This window comes from Anomaloglossus baeobatrachus, chromosome 2 (assembly GCF_048569485.1).
Source record: "Anomaloglossus baeobatrachus isolate aAnoBae1 chromosome 2, aAnoBae1.hap1, whole genome shotgun sequence".
Taxonomy (NCBI): Eukaryota; Metazoa; Chordata; class Amphibia; order Anura; family Aromobatidae; genus Anomaloglossus; species Anomaloglossus baeobatrachus.
Window position 1 is genome coordinate 799,732,005 of NC_134354.1, and position 20,719 is coordinate 799,752,723.

The following is a 20,719-nucleotide window of genomic DNA, read 5'->3' on the forward strand; positions in this document are numbered from 1 at the left end:
TCCCTTCACCACAGCTCTTTTCGCTCTGTCCCCTCACCACCGCCGCCTTCACTCCACCCTGTCACCTCACCACCTTCACTTCGTCCCCTCAACGCCCTGCCCCTCACCGCCTTCACTTCGCCCCCTCACCACAGCCACCTTCACTTCGCCCCCTCCCCACCTTCATTTCACCCCCTCACCACTGCCACCTTCACTTCGCACTGTCCTTTCACTGCAGTCTTCACTTCACCCCCCTACCACCCTGTCCTCTCACCACCGCCTTCCCTTCGCCCCTCATCAGTCACCACCTTCCCCCCTCACCGTTCACTGCGCCATCCACTCACCGCAAGAGTCTTCCCTTCGCCCCAGGCGCCTTCCCTTCGCCCCCCTCCCCACGGACGCTTTCCCTTCGCCCCCCTCACCACGGGCTCTTTCCCTTCGCCCCCCTCACCACGGGCTCTTTCCCTTCGCCCCCCTCACCACGGGCTCTTTCCCTTCGCCCCCCTCACCACGGGCTCTTTCCCTTCGCCCCCCTCACCACGGGCTCTTTCCCTTCGCCCCCCTCACCACGGGCTCTTTCCCTTCGCCCCCCTCACCACGGGCTCTTTCCCTTCGCCCCCCTCACCACGGGCTCTTTCCCTTCGCCCCCCTCACCACGGGCTCCTTACCTTCGCCCCCCCCTCACCACGGGCTCCTTACCTTCGCCCCCCTCACCCCGGGCGCCTTCCCTTCGCCCCCCTCACCCCGGGCGCCTTCCCTTCGCCCCCCCTCCCCACGGGCGCCTTCCCTTCGCCCCCCTCCCCACGGGCGCCTTCCCTTCGTCCCCCTCCCCACGGGCGCCTTCCCTTCGCCCCCTCACCACGGGCTCTTTCCCTTCGCCCCCCTCAGCACCGGCTCTTTCCCTTCGCCCCCCCCCCTCACCACAGGATCCTTCCCTTCCCCCCCCACCACCACAGGATCCTTCCCTCCCCCCCCCCCCACCACAGGATCCTTCCCTCCCCCCCCCCCCACCACAGGATCCTTCCCTTCCCCCCACCACCACAGGATCCATCCCTCCCCCCCCACCACCACCACAGGAGCCATCCCTTCACTCCCCCCCACCACAGGATCCTTCCCTTCGCCCCCCCCTCACCACAGGATCCTTCCCTTCGCCCCCCCCCCCTCACCACAGGATCCTTCCCTTCGCCCCCCCCCTCACCACAGGATCCTTCCCTTCCCCCCCCCCACCACCACAGGATCCTTCCCTCCCCCCCCCCCACCACCACCGGAGCCATCCCTTCACTCCCCCCCCACCACAGGATCCTTCCCTTCGCCCCCCCCCTCACCACAGGATCCTTCCCTTCCCCCCCCCCCTCACCACAGGATCCTTCCCTTCCCCCCCCCCCCTCACCACAGGAGCCATCCCTTCACTCCCCCCCCCACCACAGGATCCTTCCCTTCCCCCCCCCCCCTCACCACAGGATCCTTCCCTCCCCCCCCCCTCACCACAGGATCCTTCCCTTCCCCCCCCTCACCACAGGATCCTTCCCTTCCCCCCCCTCACCACAGGATCCTTCCCTTCCCCCCCCCTCACCACAGGATCCTTCCCTTCCCCCCCCCCTCACCACAGGATCCTTCCCTTCCCCCCCCTCACCACAGGATCCTTCCCTTCCCCCCCCTCACCACAGGATCCTTCCCTCCCCCCCTCACCACAGGATCCTTCCCTTCCCCCCCTAACCACAGGATCCTTCCCTTCCCCCCCCCTCGCCACAGGATCCTTCCCTTCCCCCCCCCTCACCACAGGATCCTTCCCTTCCCCCCCCTCACCACAGGATCCTTCCCTCCCCCCCCCCTCACCACAGGATCCTTCCCTCCCCCCCCCCTCACCACAGGATCCTTCCCTCCCCCCCCCTCACCACAGGATCCTTCCCTTCCCCACCCCCCTCACCACAGGATCCTTCCCTTCCCCCCCCCTCACCACAGGATCCTTCCCTTCCCCCCCCCCCTCACCACAGGATGCTTCCCTTCCCCCCCCCTCACCACAGGATCCTTCCCCCCCCCCCTCACCACAGGATCCTTCCCTCCCCCCCCCCTCACCACAGGATCCTTCCCTTCCCCCCCCCCTCACCACAGGATCCTTCCCTTCCCCCCCCCTCACCACAGGATCCTTCCCTTCCCCCCCCCTCAACACAGGATCCTTCCCTCCCCCCCCCCCCCTCAACACAGGATCCTTCCCTCCCCCCCCCCTCAACGCAGGATCCTTCCCTTCCCCCCCCTCACCACAGGATCCTTCCCTTCCCCCCCCCTCACCACAGGATCCTTCCCTTCCCCCCCCCCCTCACCACAGGAGCCTTCCCTTCGCCCCCCCTCACCACAGGAGCCTTCCCTTCGCCCCCCCTCACCACAGGAGCCTTCCCTTCGCCCCCCCTCACCACAGGAGCCTTCCCTTCCAACCCCCCCCTCACCACAGGAGCCTTCCCTTCCAACCCCCCCCTCACCACAGGAGCCTTCCCTTCGCCCCCCCTCACCACAGGAGCCTTCCCTTCGCCCCCCCTCACCACAGGAGCCTTCCCTTCGCCCCCCCTCACCACAGGAGCCTTCCCTTCGCCCCCCTCACCACAGGAGCCTTCCCTTCGCCCCCCCTCACCACAGGAGCCTTCCCTTCGCCCCCCCTCACCACAGGAGCCTTCCCTTCGCCCCCCCTCACCACAGGAGCCTTCCCTTCCAACCCCCCCTCACCACAGGAGCCTTCCCTTCCAACCCCCCCCCTCACCACAGGAGCCTTCCCTTCGCCCCCCCTCACCACAGGAGCCTTCCCTTCACCCCCCCTCACCACAGGAGCCTTCCCTTCGCCCCCCCTCACCACAGGAGCCTTCCCTTCGCCCCCCCTCACCACAGGAGCCTTCCCTCCGCCCCCCCCTCACCACAGGAGCCTTCCCTTCGCCCCCCCTCACCACAGGAGCCTTCCCTTCGCCCCCCCTCACCACAGGAGCCTTCCCTTCGCCCCCCCTCACCACAGGAGCCTTCCCTTCCAACCCCCCCCTCACCACAGGAGCCTTCCCTTCGCCCCCCCTCACCACAGGAGCCTTCCCTTCGCCCCCCCTCACCACAGGAGCCTTCCCTTCGCCCCCCCCTCACCACAGGAGCCTTCCCTTCGCCCCCCCTCACCACAGGAGCCTTCCCTTCGCCCCCCCTCACCACAGGAGCCTTCCCTTCCAACCCCCCCCTCACCACAGGAGCCTTCCCTTCGCCCCCCCTCACCACAGGAGCCTTCCCTTCGCCCCCCCTCACCACAGGAGCCTTCCCTTCGCCCCCCCTCACCACAGGAGCCTTCCCTTCGCCCCCCTCACCACAGGAGCCTTCCCTTCGCCCCCCCTCACCACAGGAGCCTTCCCTTCGCCCCCCCTCACCACAGGAGCCTTCCCTTCCAACCCCCCCCTCACCACAGGAGCCTTCCCTTCGCCCCCCTCACCACAGGAGCCTTCCCTTCCAACCCCCCCCTCACCACAGGAGCCTTCCCTTCCAACCCCCCTCACCACAGGAGCCTTCCCTTCGCCCCCCCCTCACCACAGGAGCCTTCCCTTCGCCCCCCCTCACCACAGGAGCCTTCCCTTCGCCCCCCCTCACCACAGGAGCCTTCCCTTCCAACCCCCCCCTCACCACAGGAGCCTTCCCTTCGCCCCCCCTCACCACAGGAGCCTTCCCTTCGCCCCCCCTCACCACAGGAGCCTTCCCTTCGCCCCCCCTCACCACAGGAGCCTTCCCTTCGCCCCCCTCACCACAGGAGCCTTCCCTTCGCCCCCCCTCACCACAGGAGCCTTCCCTTCGCCCCCCCTCACCACAGGAGCCTTCCCTTCCAACCCCCCCCTCACCACAGGAGCCTTCCCTTCGCCCCCCTCACCACAGGAGCCTTCCCTTCCAACCCCCCCCTCACCACAGGAGCCTTCCCTTCCAACCCCCCCCTCACCACAGGAGCCTTCCCTTCCCCCCCCCCCCTCACCACAGGAGCCTTCCCTTCGCCCCCCCCCTCACCACAGGAGCCTTCCCTTCGCCCCCCTCACCACAGGCTCTTTCCTTCGCCCCCCTCACCACAGGCTCTTTCCCTTCGCCCCCCTCACCACAGGCTCTTTCCTTCGCCCCCCTCACCACAGGCTCTTTCCTTCGCCCCCTCTGCTATGTACAGGCGGTGTATCTAGTGTCAGTCAGTGACGTCGCCCGCACCATCATGTATGTATTAGATGCGAAGTCTGTCGAGTCCTCTACACACCCCAGTGCCACCCTACAGGGAGCGCCGTCCATGTCACCGCTGCAGCGGCCATGCCCCCTCCTCACAGGCCGCTTCGGCCTTCACTCTCCCGCCTTTTTCTATGTACGGAGACTCGGAGGAGCCATTCACAGACCGCGCAGTTTCCTCAGGACACGGGAGCTCTGGACCCAGGAGCTCCGGTTGCCATGGTAATCCTCCAGCGACTCACAGTCAGGGGTGGGTGGAGCGTGGACGTCACCCAGGGGCGGGGCAGTGATGGGAGTCGCTGCAGTGACGTCACCGCTCTCAGCTGTTCTCTCTACAATGGCAGCCGGAGACGGGGAGGCCGCGGCCTGATAGCGCCCGAGGGTGAGCGACACCCGACACCCGAGGGTGAGAGCCTGACACCGAGCACCGGACCCCGAGCACCCGACACCCGAGGGTGAGAGCCTGACCCCGAGCACCCGACACCCGAGGGTGAGAGCCTGACACCGAGCACCCGACACCCGAGGGTGAGAGCCTGACACCGAGCACCCGACACCCGAGGGTGAGAGCCTGACCCCGAGCACCCGACACCCGAGGGTGAGAGCCTGACACCGAGCACCCGACACCCGAGGGTGAGAGCCTGACACCGAGCACCCGACACCCGAGGGTGAGAGCCTGACACCGAGCACCCGACACCCGAGGGTGAGAGCCTGACACCGAGCACCCGACACCCGAGGGTGAGCACCGGACCCCGAGCCCCCGACACCCGAGGGTGAGCACCGGACCCCGAGCCCCCGACACCCGAGGGTGAGCACCGGACCCCGAGCCCCCGACACCCGAGGGTGAGCACCGGACCCCGAGCCCCCGACACCCGAGGGTGAGCACCGGACCCCGAGCCTCCGACACCCGAGGGTGAGAGCCTGACACCGAGCACCCGACACCCGAGGGTGAGAGCCTGACACCGAGCACCCGACACCCGAGGGTGAGAGCCTGACACCGAGCACCCGACACCCGAGGGTGAGAGCCTGACACCGAGCACCCGACACCCGAGGGTGAGAGCCTGACACCGAGCACCCGACACCCGAGGGTGAGAGCCTGACCCCGAGCACCCGACACCCGAGGGTGAGAGCCTGACACCGAGCACCGGACCCCGAGCACCCGACACCCGAGGGTGAGAGCCTGACCCCGAGCACCCGACACCCGAGGGTGAGAGCCTGACACCGAGCACCCGACACCCGAGGGTGAGAGCCTGACCCCGAGCACCCGACACCCGAGGGTGAGAGCCTGACACCGAGCACCCGACACCCGAGGGTGAGAGCCTGACACCGAGCACCCGACACCCGAGGGTGAGAGCCTGACACCGAGCACCCGACACCCGAGGGTGAGAGCCTGACCCCGAGCACCCGACACCCGAGGGTGAGAGCCTGACACCGAGCACCCGACACCCGAGGGTGAGAGCCTGACACCGAGCACCCGACACCCGAGGGTGAGAGCCTGACACCGAGCACCCGACACCCGAGGGTGAGAGCCTGACCCCGAGCACCCGACACCCGAGGGTGAGAGCCTGACCCCGAGCACCCGACACCCGAGGGTGAGAGCCTGACCCCGAGCACCCGACACCCGAGGGTGAGAGCCTGACACCGAGCACCCGACACCCGAGGGTGAGAGCCTGACACCGAGCACCCGACACCCGAGGGTGAGAGCCTGACCCCGAGCACCCGACACCCGAGGGTGAGAGCCTGACCCCGAGCACCCGACACCCGAGGGTGAGAGCCTGACCCCGAGCACCCGACACCCGAGGGTGAGAGCCTGACACCGAGCACCCGACACCCGAGGGTGAGAGCCTGACACCGAGCACCCGACACCCGAGGGTGAGAGCCTGACACCGAGCACCGGACCCCGAGCACCCGACACCCGAGGGTGAGAGCCTGACACCGAGCACCCGACACCCGAGGGTGAGAGCCTGACACCGAGCACCCGACACCCGAGGGTGAGAGCCGGACCCCGACACCCGAGGGTGAGAGCCTGACACCGAGCACCCGACACCCGAGGGTGAGAGCCTGACACCGAGCACCCGACACCCGAGGGTGAGAGCCTGACACCGAGCACCCGACACCCGAGGGTGAGAGCCTGACACCGAGCACCCGACACCCGAGGGTGAGAGCCTGACACCGAGCACCCGACACCCGAGGGTGAGAGCCTGACACCGAGCACCCGACACCCGAGGGTGAGAGCCTGACACCGAGCACCCGACACCCGAGGGTGAGAGCCTGACACCGAGCACCCGACACCCGAGGGTGAGAGCCTGACCCCGAGCACCCGACACCCGAGGGTGAGAGCCTGACCCCGAGCACCCGACACCCGAGGGTGAGAGCCTGACCCCGAGCACCCGACACCCGAGGGTGAGAGCCTGACACCGAGCACCCGACACCCGAGGGTGAGAGCCTGACACCGAGCACCCGACACCCGAGGGTGAGAGCCTGACACCGAGCACCCGACACCCGAGGGTGAGAGCCTGACACCGAGCACCCGACACCCGAGGGTGAGAGCCTGACACCGAGCACCCGACACCCGAGGGTGAGAGCCTGACACCGAGCACCCGACACCCGAGGGTGAGAGCCTGACACCGAGCACCCGACACCCGAGGGTGAGAGCCTGACACCGAGCACCCGACACCCGAGGGTGAGCACCGGACCCCGAGCACCCGACACCCGAGGGTGAGAGCCTGACACCGAGCACCCGACACCCGAGGGTGAGAGCCTGACCCCGAGCACCCGACACCCGAGGGTGAGAGCCTGACACCGAGCACCCGACACCCGAGGGTGAGAGCCTGACACCGAGCACCCGACACCCGAGGGTGAGAGCCTGACACCGAGCACCCGACACCCGAGGGTGAGAGCCTGACACCGAGCACCCGACACCCGAGGGTGAGAGCCTGACACCGAGCACCGGACCCCGACACCCGAGGGTGAGAGCCTGACCCCGAGCACCGGACCCCGAGCACCCGACACCCGAGGGTGAGAGCCTGACCCCGAGCACCCGACACCCGAGGGTGAGAGCCTGACACCGAGCACCCGACACCCGAGGGTGAGAGCCTGACACCGAGCACCCGACACCCGAGGGTGAGAGCCTGACACCGAGCACCCGACACCCGAGGGTGAGAGCCTGACACCGAGCACCCGACACCCGAGGGTGAGAGCCTGACACCGAGCACCCGACACCCAAGGGTGAGAGCCTGACACCGAGAACCGGACCCCGACACCGAGCACCCGACACCCAAGGGTGAGAGCCTGACACCGAGAACCGGACCCCGACACCGAGCACCCGACACCCAAGGGTGAGCGACACCCGAGGGTGAGAGCCGGACCCCGACACCCGAGGGTGAGAGCCGGACCCCGACACCCGAGGGTGAGAGCCGGACCCCGACACCCGAGGGTGAGAGCCGGACCCCGACACCCGAGGGTGAGAGCCGGACCCCGACACCCGAGGGTGAGAGCCGGACCCCGACACCCGAGGGTGAGAGCCGGACCCCGAGCACCCGACACCCGAGGGTGAGCGCCCGACACCCAAGGGTGAGCGACACCCGAGGGTGAGAGCCTGACCCCGAGCACCCGACACCCGAGGGTGAGCGCCCGACACCCAAGGGTGAGCGACACCCGAGGGTGAGCACCGGACACCGAGCACCCGACGGTGAGCACCGAACACCTGAGAGTGAGAGCCTGACACCGAGCGCCCCGACACCGAGCACCCGAGGGGGAGCGCTCTGACACCCGACACCCGAGGGTGAGCGATCCAACACAGAGCACCCGACACCCGAGGGTGAGCGCCCGATCCCTAGCACCTGACATCCACGGCCGCGCTCGATACCGAACTCCTGACATCAAGCACCTGACCCTCAAGGGTTGAGCACCGGAAACCATGCCCACTGAGAGAGCCCCAGACCGCTGTCTGCCCCTGCGGATAGCTGCCCCGTCTGCCCCTGCGGATAGCTGCCCCGTCTGCCCCTGCGGATAGCTGCCCCGTCTGCCCCTGCGGATAGCTGCCCCGTCTGCCCCTGCGGATAGCTGCCCCGTCTGCCCCTGCGGATAGCTGCCCCGTCTGCCCCTGCGGATAGCTGCCCCGTCTGCCCCTGCGGATAGCTGCCCCGTCTGCCCCTGCGGATAGCTGCCCCGTCTGCCCCTGCGGATAGCTGCCCCGTCTGCCCCTGCGGATAGCTGCCCCGATCGCCGTCTGCCCCTGCAGATAGCTGCCCCGATCGCCGTCTGCCCCTGCAGATAGCTGCCCCGATCGTCGTCTGCCCCTGCATTTAGCCCAGTTTTCCTTTGGTCTCCTCCACTGCTCGCTCGCTGATTTGTGAAGTGTGTGACTAATATTCGTCCTGTGGACAGATTCTCCTCCTGAGCTGTGATCTCTGCTCGTCCTGTGGACAGATTCTCCTCCTGAGCTGTGATCTCTGCTCGTCCTGTGGACAGATTCTCCCCCGGAGATGTGATCTCTGCTCGTCCTGTGGACAGGTTCCCCTGAGCTGTGATCTCTGCTCGTCCTGTGGACAGATTCTCCTCCTGAGCTGTGATCTCTGCTCGTCCTGTGGACAGGTTCCCCTGAGCTGTGATCTCTGTTCGTCCTGTGGACAGATTCTCCCCCTGAGCTGTGATCTCTGCTCGTCCTGTGGACAGGTTCCCCTGAGCTGTGATCTCTGCTCGTCCTGTGGACAGATTCTCCTCCTGAGCTGTGATCTCTGCTCGTCCTGTGGACAGATTCTCCCCCGGAGATGTGATCTCTGCTCGTCCTGTGGACAGATTCTCCTCCTGAGCTGTGATCTCTGCTCGTCCTGTGGACAGATTCTCCCCCGGAGATGTGATCTCTGCTCGTCCTGTGGACAGATTCTCCCCCTGAGCTGTGATCTCTGCTCGTCCTGTGGACAGGTTCCCCTGAGCTGTGATCTCTGCTCGTCCTGTGGACAGATTCTCCCCCGGAGATGTGATCTCTGCTCGTCCTGTGGACAGATTCTCCCCCGGAGCTGTGATCTCTGCTCGTCCTGTGGACAGATTCTCCCCCGGAGATGTGATCTCTGCTCGTCCTGTGGACAGATTCTCCTCCTGAGCTGTGATCTCTGCTCGTCCTGTGGACAGATTCTCCCCCGGAGATGTGATCTCTGCTCGTCCTGTGGACAGATTCTCCTCCTGAGCTGTGATCTCTGCTCGTCCTGTGGACAGATTCTCCCCCTGAGCTGTGATCTCTGCTCGTCCTGTGGACAGATTCTCCCCCTGAGCTGTGATCTCTGCTCGTCCTGTGGACAGGTTCCCCTGAGCTGTGATCTCTGCTCGTCCTGTGGACAGATTCTCCCCCGGAGATGTGATCTCTGCTCGTCCTGTGGACAGATTCTCCCCCGGAGATGTGATCTCTGCGGCTCCTCCAGGTGTCTCTCGGCGGCTTCTTTCATCTCTCCTTCTTGGGATTTTACTTTCGGTGGATGGCCATGTCCTGTAGGTTTGCAGTTGTGCTGTACTTCTTCTATTTTTGGATCATGGATTGAACAGTGCTCATATACCGTGCTGGCCAAAAGTATTGGCACCCCTGCAATTCTGTCAGAGAATACTCCGTTTCTTCCTGACAGTGATTGCAGTCACACATTCTTTATTATCTTCATTTATTTTGCTTGCAATGAAAAAACACAAAAGAGAATGAAACAAAAATCAAATCATTGATCATTTCACACAAAACTCCAAAAATGTGCCAGACAAAAGTATTGGCACCCTTAGCCTAAAGGCCCTGTCGCACACAGAGATAAATCTGCGGCAGATCTGTGGTTGCAGTGAAATTGTGGACAATCAGTGGCAGGTTTGTGGCTGTGTACAAATGGAACAATATGTCCATGATTTCACTGCAACCACAGATCTGTCAAAGATTTGTCTCTGTGTGACAGGACCTTAATATTTGGTTGCACAACCTTTAGCCAAAATAACTGTGAACAACCATCAATGAGTTTCTTACAATGCTCTGCTGGAATTTTAGACCATTCTTCTTTGGCAAACTGCTCCAGGTCCCTGAGATTTGAAGGGGCCTTCTCCAAACTGCCATTTTGAGATCTCTCCACAGGTCTTCTATGGGGTTCAGGTCTGGACTCATTGCTGGCCACTTTAGTAGTCTCCAGTGCTTTCTCTCAAACCATTTTCTAGTGCTTTTTGAAGTGTGTTTTGGGTCATTGTCCTGCTGGAAGACCCATGACCTCTGAGGGAGACCCAGCTTTCTCACACTGGGCCCTACATTATGCTGCAAAATTTGTTGGTAGTCTTCAGACTTCATAATGCCATGCACACGGTCAAGCAGTCCAGTGCCAGAGGCAGCAAAGCAACCCCAAAACATCAGGGAACCTCCGCCATGTTTGACTGTAGGGAGCGTCTTCTTTTCTTTGAATGCCTCTTTTTTTTTTCTGTAAACTCTGTTGATGGCTTTTCCCAAAAAGCTCTACTTTTGTCTCATCTGACCAGAGAACATTCTTCCAAAACGTTTTAGGCTTTCTCAGGTAAGTTTTGGCAAACTCCAGCCTGGCTTTTTTATGTCTCGGGGTAAGAAGTGGGGTCTTCCTGGGTATCCTACCATACAGTCCCTTTTCATTCAGACGCTGACGGATAGTACGGGGTGACACTGTTGTACCCTCGGACTGCAGGGCAGCTGGAACTTGATTGGATGTTAGTCGAGGTTCTTTATCCACCATCCGCACAATCTTGCGGTGAAATCTCTTGTCAATATTTCTTTCCCTTCCACATCTAGGGAGGTAGCCACAGTGCCATGGGCTTTACACTTCTTGATGACACTGTGCACCGCAGACACAGGAACTTTCAGGTCTTTGGAGATGGACTTGTAGCCTTGAGATTGCTCATGCTTCCTCACAATTTGGATTCTCAAGTCCTCAGATAGTTCTTTGGTCTTTCTTTTCTCCGTGCTCAATGTGGTGCACACAAGGACACAGGACAGAGGTTGAGTCAACTTTACTCCATGTCACCTGCTGCAAGTGTGATTTATTATTGCCAGCACCTGTTAGGTGCCACAGGTAAGTTACAGGCGCTGTTATTACACAAATTACAGAAGCAGCACAGGATTTTTCACACAGTGCCAATACTTCTGTCCACCCCCTTTTTATGTTTGGTGTGGAATTATATCCAATTTAGCTTTATGACAATTTTTTTTCTTTTCATTGAAGACAAATTAAATGAAGATAATGCCAAAGAATGTGTGATTGCAATCATTTTCAAGAAGAAACTGAGTATTATCTGACAGAATTGCAGGGGTGCCAATACTTTTGGCCAGCACTGTAATATATATATATATATATATATATATATATATATATCTCCTAACCCTGCTTTACTCTTTTATTTGTCCATGACCTGTCCGGTGTGATCCTTGGTTTTCATTGTGCTATTTGATCCCTAACCAAACCAGTGTGCTCCTTGGTTTTCATTGTGCTGTTTGATCCCTGACCAGTCAGATATACTCTTTGATTTTCATTGTGCTGTTTGATCACTGACCTGCCTGGTGTGCTCCTTGATTTTAATAGTACTGTTTCATCCCTGACCTGCCTGGTGTGCTTCTTGGTTTTCATGGTGCTGTTTCATCCCTGACCAGTCCAGTGTGCTCCTTGATTTTAATAGTACTGTTTGATCCCTGACCAGTCCAGTGTGCTTCTTGGTTTTCATGGTGCAGGTTGATCCCTGATGTTCTCACACAAACCTCTGAGACCTTCACAGGCCAACTGTAGTTATACTGAGAAGAAATCACCCAGGAGGAGGCAATGTACTAATTACGTGACCTCTGGGAGTGACTGGTTGCTCAGGATTTTATTTTGGGGATCAAACTACAGGGGGCTGAATACAAATGCACATCACAATTTTCACATTTATATTTTAAAACCTATAGAAAACCAGGGATCATTTCCTTCTTTATTTTATTATTTACTATTATATTTAACGGCGTTCAGCTCGATTTTGAGCCACGACGACTTGATGGATTTACACTCTGTAGGAAGATCGATCTTGTGCAGCCTAGATAGGTCCACCAGGGGCTTTTCAGCCGTTATCTTGATAGTATCAAGCCATCGGGTTGCTGGTCTTTCTCTTCGCCTTGTTCCTTCTCTTCTTCCGACCATGATGTTCTTCTCTAGTGATTTTTCTCTTCGTATGATGTGTCCAAAGTGGGCAAGTCATAGCTTGGTGATCCTTGCTTCAAGTGACATCTCTGGCTTGATTTGTTCCAGAATTAATTTTTGTTCTTGCCATCTCGATTGATTGATATTGTATTGATATTATTTATTATAGCGCCATTTATTCCATGTTCCTTTACAATTGAAAAAAGGGGTATAAATAAAAAACAAGTATAATAATCATGAACCATACAAAACAGACTGGTACAGGAGGAGAGAGGACCCTGCCTGCGAGGGCCCACAGGGTACTGGTGAAGATACAATAGGTGAGCATAGAGCTGGTTGCGCAGTGGTGTAGTGGCCTGACTGTTATTGTAGGTTTGTCTGAAGAATTGGGTCTTCAGGTTCCTTTTTGAAGGTTTCCACGGTAGGGGAGAGTCTGATATCTTGGGGCAGAGAGTTCCAGAGTATGGGGGAGGTACGGCAGAAATCTTGTACGCGATTGTAGGAAGAGGAGATAAGAGGGAAGTAGAGAAGGAGATCTTGTGAGGCTGAGGTTACATGCAGGTAGGTACCGTGAGATTAGGGAACAGATTTATGAAGGAGACAGATTGTGGATGGCTTTGTATGTCATGGTTCGGGTTTTGAACTGGAGTCTTTGGGCAATGGGAAGAAAGTGAAGGGAGCGACTGGGGAATACCAAGGGGACAGGAGGATTAATCAGGCGGCAACATGTAGGATAGATTGGAGGGGTGCAAGAGTGTTAGAAGGGAGGCCACAGAGTTGGAGGTTATAGTAGTCGAGGCGGGAGATAATAATGACAAGCACTAGTGTTTTTGTAGATTCTTGGGTTAAGGAATGCACGAATCTGGGAAATATTTGAGTTATAGTCAGGAGGAGGTGAAGAGGGCTTGGATATGTGGCTTGAAGGATAGAGCAGAGTCTAGAGTTTTACCGAGGCAACGAGCTTGTTAGACTAGGGAGAGTTAGCAACCATTGACTTTGATGGGTAGGCTTGTTCGGAGGGTTGAAAGAGGATGAGGAAAGATAATGAATTCCATTTTATCCATGTTAAGTATTAGAAATGGCGCAGAATTCATCCTTCTCCAGCACCACATTTTAAAGGCGTTGATTCTTCTTCTGTCTTGTTTCTTTATCGTCCAGGTTTCAGATCCATAGTGACTACAGAAAAGATCAGACTATCTACGAGCTGTGTCTTCATCAACAGTGAAATGTTCCTCAATTTGATGATCTTGTCCAGTGACTTAATTTTTGATTTGCCCATAGCTATTTTTTCTATTGATTTCCGGTGTCATTGTTGCATCTTACAACTTCCAGTTCGTCGCCGTCCGTCCCACATGTGTCCTAGTCGTACCTGGCAGTAGTCAATATCTTTGTCTTCTTTGGGTTGCGTAGGAGTCAATGTTTGAGCTTTCCATCTTGACACTCCGTAATGAGTCCTTCATTTCATCTACTCTTGTTGCTATCAATGTTTTGTCATTTGCATATTTAAGATTGCTGATGAATCTTCCAGCAATTTTGATTTCTTTTTTGGCAACTCCAGCCTTCTTGACAATAGCTTCTGTATATAAACAGAAATGGTAACCGGATGCCGCCTTGTCTGACGCCTCGCTTTACTTTGAACTATGCTGGGTCACCATGTCCCTTTCGGACTGTTGCCTCTTGGCAGTTGTAAAGGTTCCTGATGAGGCTGATTGGATGGTTCGGCATACCCATATCCTTCATGGTATTCCAAAGTTTACGGTAATCAACAGTCAAAGGCTTGCTGTAGTCGATAAAGAAGAAATCGATCTCCATGTTATATTCTTTGGATTTTTCCATTATCCATCTAATGTTGTCAATTACATCTCCTGTTCCTAGGACTTTTCTTAATCTTGCTTGTTCCTTTGACAACTCTTTGCCACAGTAAAGCTGTAGCCATCTTTAGAGGATCTTCAGTTTGTTGGCATGAGGTATGAGCGCGATACTCCGATAGTTCGCACAGTCTGTAGCATCTCACTTCGGAATAGGAATAAACACCGATGTAGTCCAGTCCTTGGACATTTTCTAGTTCTCCAAATCTGTTGACACAGGTGTGTGATGATATCAACCGCTGCTTCAGAAGACTTTATTAACTCTATTTTAATATTGTCACATCCATGTACTTTGTTTCACAGAAGCTTTATCACCGCAATGACTTTGCATTTTAAGATGTTCAAATCACTATTATTTCCAGTCACCGTTTCTTCCCGTATCTTTAGTTGATTTGTTGAGGTGCTCCGTGTATTCTTTACATCTTTACTTGTTCTATTGTAACTCAGTTTCCTCCCGTTGGTGTCTTTCAACATTCCCACTCTTGGTTGAAGCTTCCGTCATGTCTTTTTGATGTTTTGGTGACTTCCTGGTCTTGCCCTTCAGATGTTTGTTTTCTATCTACATGTAAATCTTTTGGAAATAAAAGTTCTTAGTCTGATCGAATGACTGTCTTTAGTCTCTTACTGATGTTGTCTGTGACCTGCTTGTTACATTTTGCTATTAGTCTATCTTTGATCTTTAGGGTCTCTTCTGTTAGCCATGGCTGTGGGGGCCTCTTCTGACTTTTGTTTGTTGTCTTTCTGGCTTCTTCATTAATGACAATCTTTATATGTGTGCATAATTCCTTGGGATTTCTTTCGTCCGTGTCCAGTGATATTCTGTGATATAAACTTCATTTATGTTGGTCAAATTGAAGTTGGGAACAACCGGTTGTCTGTTCTGTTTGTGTATCTGGACTCCAATTTTTGGTGTCAAAAGTTCATTATCGGTTCCACAGTCAGCTACTGGCCATGTTTTCGTGGTAATAAGTCACAACTCCATTTTTGGTGGACACATTTATTCAATCTAATTCCTATAAACCCCATTCGATGTCATGTGTAAAGTCTCCGTTTCTCATTTTGTAAGAAGATGTTCGTGATGGACATTTTGATTTGTTATATAAAAGTCAATGACTCTTCCTCCAGCTTTGTTTCAGGAAGTCCGAAATTTCAACAACTGTTCCATACTTTCCATTGTCTCTTTGGCATTCAAGTTTCCCCCAATAATGAGTAAGTATTGTTTAGGCAGCTTGTCAATATCTTTTTTTTTTTTTTTAAACTTTATTTTAGAGTAGTTCAACGTCCACTTCCTCGACATCTGTTGTTGGCATGTAGACTTAGAATCATAAAATGGTAGCATTGGAAGTGCAAAATAGTAGGTGAAAAAATCCAGCACCAGCAAATAAAATGTAAAAATGTAAGCATGATTAAAAAGCCCATGACAAAAATTGTTAGGGCGGGTTCAGAGCAAAGAAACATCAACGCGTTTCAAGCGCAAAAAGGCTCTTAATCATGAACGCTTGAAATGTGTTGACATTTCTTTGCTCTGTACCCGTTCTAAGAATTTTTGTTTTGGGCTTTTTAATTATGCTTAAATAAATTTTTACATTCTATTTGTTGGTGCTGGATTTTTTTTCACCTCCTATTTTGCGCTTCACCTGCCGGCCGAATCAGGTTGTCCGTGCACCACCATCCTCAATTTTCTCCAGTGAGCTGTGAATTTCTCCTTTTTCTGCAGTGTTGGAAGTGACCTCAAGGGCTATCGGGTCCAACCCCCTGCAAGTGCAGGCTTGTCTAAATTATGTGGAAAAAGACAATTTTTAGCTTACCTAGAGTGGGTGCCCCAGGACTTAAGAGATGGTGCACGGACAGCCTCCAGTCCGGCCTGGTCTGGTATAGCGGTTAAACAGGGAAAGGAAAAATGGATCCAGCACCAGAGATTAAGTATAAAAATAGAAAATAATTTTTTTATTGGATACATAAAAAAATGGCATCTCAAGGTGTAACGGCGTCAGGCATACAGGACACCTTACACGTTTCAGACAACACACATTAAAAAAACGTCCTTAGTCATAGGTGAATGTCACCAAGGACGTTTTTTAATGTGTTGTCCGAAACGCGTAAGGTGTCCTGTATACCTGATGCCGTTACACCTTGAGATGCCATTTTGTTATGTATCCAATAGAAAATATTTTTTTATTTTTATACTTAATCTCTGGTGCTGGATCCATTTTTCCTTTCCTTATTTCCTAAATCATCCTAGCTATATGTTTATCTAGTTTCTGCTTGAAGATTTCCATTGATGGAGAGCTCACCACCTCCCGTTGTCGCCTGTTCCACTCCCTGACTGCCCTCAATGCCAGAAAGTTTTTCCTAATGTCTAATCTGAATCTCCTTCCTTTAAGTTTCATCCCATTGCTTCTTGTACTTCCTTGTGCTAATGAGAATAGGGTAGTTCCTTCTGCACTGTGACTACCTTTCAGATATTTGTAGACCGCTATTAAGTCTCCTCTCAGCCTTCTTTTTCAAATGAAACATTCCTACTTTTTAGCCGTTCTTCATATGACATGGTTTGCAGACCTTCTACCATCTTGGTTGCTCTTCTCTGGACTAGCTCCAATATATTGATGTCTTTCTTGAATTGGGGTATTATTAGTTCTTGTGCATTAAGGATTTCCTTACAGAAGATTTCCCATCCTTCGTGTGCAGTTTTGTGCTAAGGTGCCATGGAATTCTACCAATCTTTTGCCTTTAGGCCCTTGAAGTCGCTCTCCTAAAGTCACGCCTTGAAGTCTGTGTTTTCTCAGTTGTTCCCCCTCTTGCAACCCCAAATTCAAGGAAAGCATGACGGCTGAGTCTGTGTTCCTGCTACCCTTAGTCCCTTAACCATATCCTCATTGTTTGTTAGGACTAGGTCCAAGATGGCTGTTCCTTTTGTATTTTCTTCTACCAGTTGGGAGATTAAGTTGTCTGCAAGGCAAGATAAAAATTGGATGGAGCCTTTACTCTTACCTGTGAGGGTTTCCCAATGAATGTCTGGGTAGGTGAAATCTCACATGATCACTATTTCATGTTTTTTTTAGAAAGTGGCCTCTGATTGACCCGGTGGTCTGTAATAAACACCTATTATCATATCCTACCCCTTGTTTACTCCATGAATCCTTAACCAAATATTTTCTAATAGATTCTCGTTCTCTGAAACTTTTAATTTCTCTGGAGATGTGATCTTTTGATGTGCAATGCAACCCCTCCTTCTCTTTTGGTACAACTTATTCAAAAAGAATAGAACAATCCTTCCAACATTTTAGTTTGTGCTCTTTTGCTCCCCTTTTCTTAGATTCCTTCTGCGTATCCTCTGTTCTCTTTACCTCATCTCGTATCATTGGTTAGTTCATCCTTTAGCTTCATGTTCTTGTCTGGCTTTTTTCTTCCCATCCCTTTCTCTTCTAGTGTAAAGCCCTCCTGATGAGTGTGGCAAGTGTCCTGGCATATGTGTGTTTTCCAGGTTTTGTGAGGTGTAACCCATCTCTAGCGAGCAGTCCATTATAGAAGTAATTCACACCATGGTCCAAAAATCCGAATCCTTGCTGTCTGCACCACCATCTTAGCCAGTTGTTCACATCTAGGATCCTAGTCCATGTCTTGATGCCATGACCATCAACTGGGAGAATTGATGAGAAAACTACCTGCACATCCAGTTCCTTCACTTTCTTCCCCAGATTTTCAAAGTCTTTGCAGATAGTTGTTTTTTTAGGTCATTTTTTTGCGGTGTCATTTGTGCCTACATGTATCAATAGGAATGGGTGGTCGTCTTTGGAACTTAGGAGGTTTGGTATCCTGTCGGTCACGTCATTGATTTTTGCTCCTGGAAGGCAGCATACTTCTCATGTGAATAAGTCCGGCCTGCAGACAGCTGCCTCTGTGACTTAGTAGTGGGCCGCCCACAACTACCACTTTTCTTTTCTTCCCAGGAACAGTATTTTTTGACGCTCTTGAGTGTTTCAGGGTGGCTTTTCTTTCTTCTTTTGTTGGAATGGTCACTTCATTTGTGTAATTTTCGGCATTCTGCATGAGGGTTTGATAATGGTTCCTAAGATGTGTGGGTGGTGACTGCTTTGTGATCTGCTGGCTCCTTTTGGTGACGTGTATCCAGTTTTCTGCCTCTGTAGGTGCTCCAAAGCTTTTCTCCATCTCAGTGTCCTGAAGGGTTGCTTCTGCTTTGTCCAAGAAATCCTCACTTTCTTTAATTCGCTTCAGTGTCGTTATTCTTTCTTCCAACCCCTGCACCTTTTCTTCTAAAAGGGCCACTAGTTTACATTTGTGTCAGGTGAAGTTGTCCTTTTTGTCCGGTAGATCTGTGAACATGTAGCATGTATAACTGTGACATGGATTGGTGCTCCTTGTAGTCGTATCGAGATGACCTCATCACTAACTGCATTGTACTTCAGGACAGTGCCAGAAAATCTTCTGGTGAGAAAGCAACACCCCGTTATTCTTTGGTTATCGTTGCCAGAATAGTAGGCCCAATGTTCGTTTGACTGGAAATGTCTGGATTGAGTCCATCTTCACTCACTAATTCCAAGTCGAGTCCTATTCCGTCCATTTCTGCTTTGATGATGTCGAGTTTCCCTTGGTTCATGGTTTGTACATTCCAAGTTCTGAACTTTTATTGTGTTCTTGCAGCTTTTGATCTTTCCTTTCAACTAAACGATATCGGCACCAAGACATCTTTGCGGCTTTGATCCTCGCACGTCATTAGATTTGATCACACTCAGTTTGACCATTGCTCTTCTCCAGTAGTTTGTTGATTGCCTTCCAACTTAGGAGAGCATCTTCCAGCTCTATATCAAACTCCTATAGTTTTACTGTCCATCAAATTTTCTTGAGATAATGCGGCAGTAGATTGCCAGGTCTTTCTTCCGCACAGTAGTGTAGCTCTCGTGAAGGAGCCACACAATCAGAGATGTATGTTGTTAATACAAACCACCTCATCGTGCAACATCCTGCTGCCGATTTTGTCACTGGGCAGTTTGCTTAGTTTGGTACCTCGCAGGGCTGTGGAGTCTAAGCCAAACTTTCGACTCCTCAATTTCCCTGATTCCGAGTCCACATCTCAGACTCCCTCATACATGTTTGTGACATATTTACTGTAGTAAAGTGGTAACATCAGGCTTTGATTCGTTATTATGATGGAATAATCAAGCTGTTTAGATAGAACATTAAAATATATTTATTGGAATACAAGTTTAGAACAAAAAAACTTTAATAAATTGTAAATATGCAATACACTGCAGCAAGTTGTGAAAAACAGTTTTCAAACAAAAATATACAGTTTAACATTTCTGCTGTCTATGAAATTCGTTCTGAGAAATAGTATGGCCTACATCTGATCCTCCTTCATAGATGACCTCAAATCTGACCTCATTATTTTAAGACCTGAGAACAGCCTCTCTACACTAACTTGGGTTGGTGACAAAGCGGTGACCACACGGGCAACATCTCTAACAATCTCTGGGTATCGAGGAATTGCCTCATGTACAGTCAGTTTTGATGAACGGTATCACGAGGTCCTTCTCCCATATCACACAATCAACAAAGCGAGAGATGATGGAACAATCCAAAGAGCATTTATTCCTAGCAAATCAAACGGTGCATAACATAATCCACCACACAGGGTGTAAAAATAGTCGAGAAACACATATAGTCCAGTGAGTGATAAATGTTAAGGTGTCTCTGGGGAGCCACAGCTTCTGCCCCAGAGGATGACTCGTCCTGCTTCTCTTGAAGTTCTCAAACAGACTGACTAATCCCCAGGTAAACAGAGAGTTTAGGTGGATCCCAGGCCCCCTCCTCCAGACTTAGGGACAGAAGCACTGCAAGGGGATATAACCTGACTTAACAGGACAAACAATATATCGAATAGACAGACCACGACGCCCAAAACATTAACCCACACAAAATGGTACATAACTCACAATATCACACCATCACAAACGGTTAAACTCTTCTACTTGTTTGAGAGCAAGTGAAACATTTTGCTGAAATCTGGTCAGTCTGTTTGCTATGGGAGTGGAATATTTTTCTCTGCGGCAACGCATTGCCTGCTCCATGTCGTTCAATCAATTTTCAAAATTAAACTCTTCATCTGATGAGGATGAAGATACGGCAGCAGTGGCACTGGCAGGATCCAAGTCATCTTGCTCTTGGCCATCCTATAGCCGCTCATTCTAACTGCTACCTCTGTCAGAGCTTCTTTTCCTTTAGTAAGCCGTTGATCATCCAGCAATATACGATGACTTGGCTGCACATACACAGCTGCGAGAAGAATTTTATTTTCTAATAGCAGTGTCTCTCTCCGTTTCATTGAACCAGCAATGCCATCTGTGATTAAACCTCCTCTTTGGAACAGGAAAAACAGCAAGTTCCTCCACTCCTTTATGAAAATGTCGGGAATTAAATCCTCCGCTTGTACGATTTTTAGTCACTGTAAATGGGTAATGAAGCAATTCCTTCAATTCAGCCACTTGTCCATGT

At 53.5% G+C, this 20,719-nt stretch overlaps 1 protein-coding gene across 10 annotated transcripts in view; it reads left to right on the top strand.

Moving 5' to 3' along the window:
- The first annotated feature begins 4,497 nt into the window (after positions 1 to 4,497).
- TRIM3 (tripartite motif containing 3) overlaps positions 4,498 to 20,719 on the top strand; it is a 38,554-nt gene continuing 22,332 nt past the window's right edge. Inside the window, exon 1 of one of the 10 annotated variants that reach the window (XM_075337721.1) lies at positions 4,498 to 4,597. Coding sequence is in view for 1 of the 10 variants with exons in the window: in XM_075337719.1 (XP_075193834.1) it covers positions 9,663 to 9,675 (13 nt within the window). In the remaining 9 variants the exon portion in view is untranslated. Of the gene's footprint in view, positions 4,598 to 6,041; positions 6,110 to 6,881; positions 6,907 to 7,127; positions 7,242 to 7,691; positions 7,741 to 7,789; positions 7,814 to 7,844; positions 7,852 to 9,647; positions 9,676 to 20,719 lie in introns of those variants that run through there. The other 9 variants (XM_075337726.1, XM_075337724.1, XM_075337729.1 and 6 more) reach the window with 9 other exon arrangements.